Source organism: Petaurus breviceps, unplaced genomic scaffold (genome assembly GCF_028583685.1).
Source record: "Petaurus breviceps papuanus isolate PSGF00001 unplaced genomic scaffold, PetGlider_PUasm1.0 90865, whole genome shotgun sequence".
In the NCBI taxonomy this organism is placed as follows: domain Eukaryota; kingdom Metazoa; phylum Chordata; class Mammalia; order Diprotodontia; family Petauridae; genus Petaurus; species Petaurus breviceps.
This window is the reverse complement of record NW_027187367.1, coordinates 8,329,884-8,336,326: the sequence shown is the minus strand read 5'-3', so window position 1 is coordinate 8,336,326 and position 6,443 is coordinate 8,329,884. Positions and strand designations below refer to the sequence as shown.

The following is a 6,443-nucleotide window of genomic DNA, read 5'->3' as shown; positions in this document are numbered from 1 at the left end:
CCTTCCTTCCTTCCTTCCTTCCTTCCTTCCTTCCTTCCTTCCTTCCTCTGTTCCTTGTCCCTCCCTCCCTCCTTCCTTCTCTCCTTTCCCTTTGTTATAACCAAGCTATTAGTTATACTTAACTTTGTTTTTATGTGGAAGAAATTGTTGGAAGTGATTACATTAAAATAAAATGTATGAGGGTTTTTTTTTTTTTTTGCTTTTTGGAGGACAATTGGGGTTAAGTGACTTGCCCGAGGTCACATGGCTAGTAAGTGTTACATGTCTGAGGTCGCATTTGAACTCAGGTCCTCCAACCAGGTCCTCTGGTGCTCTATTCACTGCGCCACCTAGCCACCCCAAAATGGTTCAGTTTTAAAGGAAATAATAAAATTCATGTGTTACCCAGGTGGGATTCCTGCATTATTTTATCCTGTCTTACAAGTTGAACAAATGTTGAACTCAACATTTTATCTTTCATTTTCATATTTTCATTCATGTTCTCCATAACTGGAACAAATTCTCTCTGTATCTTCAGTTCTCTAACTTCATTCAAAGCTCATCTCAGATGCCAGTTTCTCTAACATACTATTTTCTGAAATCTCTTGGGGAATTGTTTCCCTTTTGTCCTGTCATAAACTCTGAGCTTGTAACACTCCCGGGCAAGACTCGCTTCTTTCTGGACCTCAGGTTTCCTCCCCAAGAAAGGAATAGGTTCAATTTTGCAACTTCTAAGGTTCCTTCTAGCTCAGATGATCTGTTCTCTAACTATTATACAGTGTATTCCAAAAGTCTTAGTCCAGTTCTAAGATATTAAAGCTTAAAACTACACTAAGACTTTTGGAACACCCTCTATGCATCTATGTTTCTATCTGTGTATGTATGTGTGTATATAGATAAATTGTATACATATATGTGTGTATAATAGTTATAGGTACCTCCAGTATCCCTTTTAGCAGTTCACTTTTCACTCTAACACCCTCTGTGCTTGCTTTTTCAGACTGGAAGCTCCCTGAAGGCAGGAGCTGCATCTTTTGCAAAGAAGGCACTACTGAAATATGTATTGTGAAGAACAGCAGTGGTATGTTGTAGTGGTAAATTACATTCTTGGAGTCAAAAGACCTGGGTTCCAGTCCAGGCTCTACCAATTACTAGCTTATTCTCTGAACCCGAGTTTCTTTACCTATAAAATAATGGTAATTGCCCTTGCCTTGCTGAGTTGTAGTGGTCATCAAATGACATAATGGCTTTAATGCAGTAGAATGAGTGCTAGACTTGGAGTCTCTTCATTTACACATGTGAATTCAGGCAAGTCACCTATTTGGGTCTGTTTCCTCAACCATAAAATGAGTGCTGGACAAAGACAGATGACCCTAAGTCTTTAAGCTAATAAAAATCAATTTAAAACGAATTTGCATAAATATAAGCTATTATTTTCATTCTTTCCCTTGTCCTCTCTCATTCCTGGGTGTAGCAGATGGAAAGAGCTAATTAAAGTCTGTGGCCCATCTTGGACGGGCTCCTAAATCCTTCCTAAGTCTATGGGGAATGTGTAGGGGGTGTTTCTCTGCACCCCAAAGGACTTAGTCTAGGCATCTGGGAACGCAGGATGTCCTGGCTTCCTAGAGGGCAGATTAAGAGACAGATAGACTTTGGGAGCTGCTAGGGGGGGGGGGGGGAGAGGGAAGGATTTGGGTTAGCCAAGAGGAGGTACATGGGGGGGAAGGATTCGGTGGGGTTCTCTTTCCCCAGGGCTCTAACAGATCCTGAGCCACCATGATTGATTGCTAGAGGAGGTTGCGGGTATCCTAGAAACAGCAGGGGAATGGTCGCCATGGCTTCTTCATTTTCTTTGCTGGCCTCAAAGGATGCTGGGAAAATAGGTTTCTCTTCTCCCTCTCCTCTTTCTCCCTCCTTTCCTCCTTGACCCTCCCCTGGCCCTCCTCGGCTCTGCAGCCCTCTGCTGCCCCCTGACGTCTCGCTCTGGCCCCTGCGGCTCCCGGCCGCGCCCTCCGCTTCCGTCCTCCCGGAGCAAATTGGTCCCGCCCCCTTTCCCTCTTCCTTGTAATTGGCGGCTCGGGTCTCCGCCCATCCTGCCATTTGGGCTTGACCGTGCTTTTTACCTCTCCGGCCCCGCCCACAGCCTCCCCTCCGGATTGGCTGCTCTCTGGCTCCTGGGCCCCGCCCGTTTTCCCGGGGCCCTAGCGTCACGCGCTGCTCTGGCCGCTTCCGGGGTGGGGGGGGGGGGCGGGGGTCCTTGCTTGCAGCCTTGCGGAGGCCGTGTAAGCTGGGGCCACAGCCGCGGGAGGTAAGGCCGTTTGGCAGTGCCCGGGGGGCTGTAGAGTAAGGGCACGGCGTCCTGTGCCCCGAAGTGCAGAGGCCTGACTGGCAAGAGGCAGCTGTCCCCACCGACGCCCCCCAGGAATTCCCAAGGAACACTGCACCCCATTTTTCTCCCACTGAGGCCTCGGAGAATCTTGAGGCGCTTGAGTTGTGGGAGGTGGGGGAAGCTGAGCAGGTGCTCTTTGAGGGAAGTGGCTCTGAGGCAAAGGATGCCCAGGTGCCCGGGCTCCCCAGGACCAAGCTGGGCATGTGCACGAGCTGGGGAGGCGGGAATGTGTGGGCCGGGCCTGATAAATGTGGGGGCCAGCCCCGGATACCTTGCCCTGCGGGGACTTGGCGGGTGGGGTGGGTTCCATCTTGGAGTTGCCCTGGGAGGCTGACTGCTTGGGTCAGAGTTGTCCCCATCCCAGTGTGATGTCACCTGGTTCTGGCATCCTCAGGATCTTCAGAACTTAGGGCTGGGTCAGGTTGATGCTGCTCACCCCCAGGTCCCTCCCCTCACAGCCCAGGACTCCCATCCTCATGCCAAACTAAGGATGCTACTGGCCCTAGGGAGATAACGGGAAGGACTTGGAGGTGTCACCAGATGGTGACATCATCCCTTTTCTACTCTGGTGCCCGCCCCAAATTTCAGTCCTTGTTCTTGTGCATTTTGGGAGTTGGAAAGGTTGGGGTTATAAAGCTTCTTCCTGGCCCTGCCCAGACCTGAGTGTGGGGATCGGGGTGGGGCTTTCTCTCAATAAAGAGGGAGGGGAAAGGGTGTCCCTTGGAGGGATGAAGGGTGTGTTACATCCTTGGGATGGCTGGTGGCTTTGGGGTGAGATGGGTGGGGCTCCCTGGGTCCCTAAATTAGGAATTTGGTGCTCTTCTTGGAAATGGAGCTTTTGGGCGTGGTCATATGAGCCTTTGGAGTCCAGTCTGGTCTTGTTCCCAGAGGGTAGGGAGTGGAACAGGTGCATAGTCAGGTGGGTTCCAGCACCTCTTACTTCTCAGGTAGGATTTTCCCCTTTTTCTGCTAGTACTGGTTCCAGCCCAGCACTTAGTATAGAACCCCACAGACAGTAGGTGCTTAATAAGAGTTTGAAGTGGGTGGTGAAACAAAGATGAAATATTTTAAGAAGTGACAGTTTTGAGTTCAACTTTTTCATTTAAAAGATAGGAATGCAAACCCCAGAAAAGGTTATGACTTTCTTGAGGGATTTGAAGATGGGATTTGAACTCAGGTGTGGTGCATTCCATTGGTGTATCACAGGTGTGTGACAATATGAATTGTATCTGAAATTAGGAGATAGTTTGAATGTCTTGCCACTTACTAGCTTTGTGGCCCTTGGGCAAGTAAGTCACTCCTCTTTCCGGACGTTTCCTTTTCTTTAAAAAGGGAAATTTTGTTATTTGCACCCTACCTTAAAAAACCCTACCCTTCCACCTTCCTACCTCATAATGCTGTTTTGTGAAATGCACTTTGTAAACCAGAAAGCCTTATAGAAATGTGAGTTAATATTATTATTGTTCTTGCACAGTGTCCTGAGGCCTCGGGTAAGGGAAGGGCAAGGGCAAGGTCAGCTTCCTGGAGGGGTTCATGATTTGAATTCCACCCTGAGTGAAATGGAGAACTTTTGTGCCCCTGACCCCAGGGACCCAAGTGGAGGCGTCCCTCCCGAAGCGCCCCATGCTGACGGCTTCTCCCTGCTGTTCCTGCCCCTGCCCTGGCTATTGGTGTGATGAGTAACACAACAGCACCCAGTGCCCCCAGGGCTGCCAGTGACTCCATGGTGGGCTACGTGCTGGGCCCCTTCTTCCTGATCACCCTAGTGGGGGTGGTTGTGGCTGTGGTAAGGAGAGAAGCCCTACCTTTAGCCCTCCCTGCATCTTCCTTTACCCCAAGGCTCTTCCTAGGGTGGTGGAAGGATCTCTTGGTTGGGGATGGGAGTTGGGGGTGTGTGTGCCTAGTTCCACCCTAACCCCAACCAGTGTGCTTTGTCTTTCTTGCAGATGATGTACATCCAGAAGAAGAAAAGGTAAGTGCTGGTCTAGGTGAAGGGAAGAAGGGAAGCAGGCAGCTCTTCCCGATGGAGGGGGAAAAAAGGGACAGATGAAAACAGTGCTGCTCCAGGGACTGCTTCGGTCGGGACCTTCCCAATTGGGCAGCTAGGTGGCGCACTGGACAGAATGCTGGAAACGGGGGTCAGGACTGGTGTTATTTTGCCTTAAGACATTTAATGGCTAGTGGCTGTGTAGCACTAGGCCACACTTAGCAGCTTTGTGCCTCAGCTTCCCCAAATGTCAGCACAAATGTATTAAGTGCTTTGCAAACCTTAAATTTCTGGTCAGTTTACTCAGTCTGTGGTGAAAATGCATTTTACTTCATGGGTTCTCAATGTGTTTTGGGGCCTAAGGCAACTTGGTGTCAGCAATGGGAAGAGGGAGATGAGATCCCTTTCTTTTCTGGGGTGAACAGACTCCATCACCACCTGCTACAGTTTGCCCAGTGTAGTGGGTAGACAGGTTTTCACTGTCTTGAGGCCACCTTGGTCTGAGGAATGGGAAGAGGGAAATTGGGGGCCCCTTCCTTCCCAGGGTGGACAGGCTCCGGCACCACCTGCTGCCCATGTACAGCTACGACCCAGCCGAAGAATTGCACGAGGCTGAGCAGGAGTTGCTATGTGAGGTGGGGGATCCCAAGGTGAGTCAACCCACCCAGGTTTGTTTGGGATTCTGAGTATCTTCAAATAAGGATCGTTTAGGCCACGTGGGATCTCCTGGGCGGATGAAAGGAGGGGGAAATGTTTCCCTGATGGGTTGGGGAGCTTGCCATGCTAACCAGTGTCTGGGATTCAAAGTTGTACAAGGTAGGGAAAGGATATTTCAGGCTATCTTTTCCCCCCCTCACAGGTGGTCCATGGCTGGCACAGTAGCTACCAGCACAAAAGGATGCCCCTTTTGGATGTGAAGACATAAATTTAAGGAAGCAAGGACACCCCTGCCCCCAGCCCTGGCTCCACTGGAGGGGTGACCTTTTTACTTGTTACAGGAGCCCAGAATCGCTTGCAGAGCAGAGCCTCCCCCCTTTGCCCAGCAATAGGACACAGTCCTTAGTTGGACCTGCGGGCTCAGATGGCAGTCCTTCCCCCCACCCCTAAGGGCACTTGCATCTTTTGGCAAATCCTGAAACTGGAGGGGAGGGGGTAGGAATTACCCGAACTTATGTCACACTCCTCTTCCCCCTCCCCGGAGATGTCCCAGCATGCTCAACTTTGCCCTTGCTGCTGTCAGGTGCTGGGTTATGGTTTCCTCGGGAGGGATTTGTACCAGAATCCTGTCTCTAGAGATGGCTTTGTTTATATTATACAGTGTATATATATTTTGTAAATAAAATGTTTTGTGGATGGGAGCGTGGCTGAGAAATCTGGCTAGGGGGAGAAGTATCTCTACTCCTTTAAGCCCCTAGCTCTTGACATGTCCTTTGCTAGTGAGGTGAAAGCTCAATATAGCCCTACTTTGGGTCCTGGAGCCAGCTCAGCTGCAAAACTATCAGTTAAGGCTGTTGCCCTGCTTTTCCTCAGAAATCTTTTAAGTTTTTAACCTCAGCCTTGGGATACATGACTCTGCTCCCCTATAATGAGACTATTTTGTCCAGAAAAAAGGAGTTTATTTTTATTCAAGTAACTGCAAATAGGAAACCAGAGGGGAGGGGCCCTCATGACAGTCTGGGACCACCCCTTCCCCCATTTCAGCTGGACCTCCTTCCCTTAACCCTCCCAACTTGATTACCAAAGGAGGGACTGATTAAAGTGGACAGGCAGCTCCCCTGGGGCCCACCTCCCCAAACAAAGTCACTTTTTAGTAAACTAGGCCTGGTGTCCACTCTCTCCCCAAGCCCTCCTTCGTGATGATTTGGGGAGAGTTAGCAGGGTGGATGGAGGAGGGGTAGAGGGCAGGTGAACATGAGAACCAACAAAACTGCATGGCTGAGTCTGGAAGCCACAGAATGGTAAGAACAAAACTGTTTAAAAAAGAAAACCAACAAAATGTGTTCAGAGGTAGATTGTGAACGGAGGGAAGATGTAACCAGCTCCTAGGGGGAAGGGGGATGGCATTCTGAAAGGAGGGATGGGAGGTGG

At 49.9% G+C, this 6,443-nt stretch overlaps 2 protein-coding genes across 3 annotated transcripts in view; one reads left to right on the top strand and one right to left on the bottom strand.

Moving 5' to 3' along the window:
- Positions 1 to 2,132: 2,132 nt before the first annotated feature.
- SMIM29 (small integral membrane protein 29) lies at positions 2,133 to 5,713 on the top strand. The gene is made up of 5 exons (XM_069073479.1): positions 2,133 to 2,287; positions 3,957 to 4,154; positions 4,315 to 4,340; positions 4,900 to 5,005; positions 5,215 to 5,713. The coding sequence occupies exons 2-5, from the start codon at positions 4,044 to 4,046 to the stop codon at positions 5,278 to 5,280; spliced, it is 309 nt and encodes a 102-aa protein (XP_068929580.1). The 5' UTR covers positions 2,133 to 2,287; positions 3,957 to 4,043; the 3' UTR covers positions 5,281 to 5,713.
- A 236-nt stretch (positions 5,714 to 5,949) lies between these two features.
- Positions 5,950 to 6,443, bottom strand: part of HMGA1 (high mobility group AT-hook 1) — an 11,300-nt gene continuing 10,806 nt past the window's right edge. For both annotated transcript variants that reach the window (XM_069073480.1, XM_069073481.1), the window contains exon 5: positions 5,950 to 6,443. This exon is cut by the window's right edge and continues 892 nt beyond it. The gene's annotated coding sequence lies outside the window, so the exon portion shown is untranslated.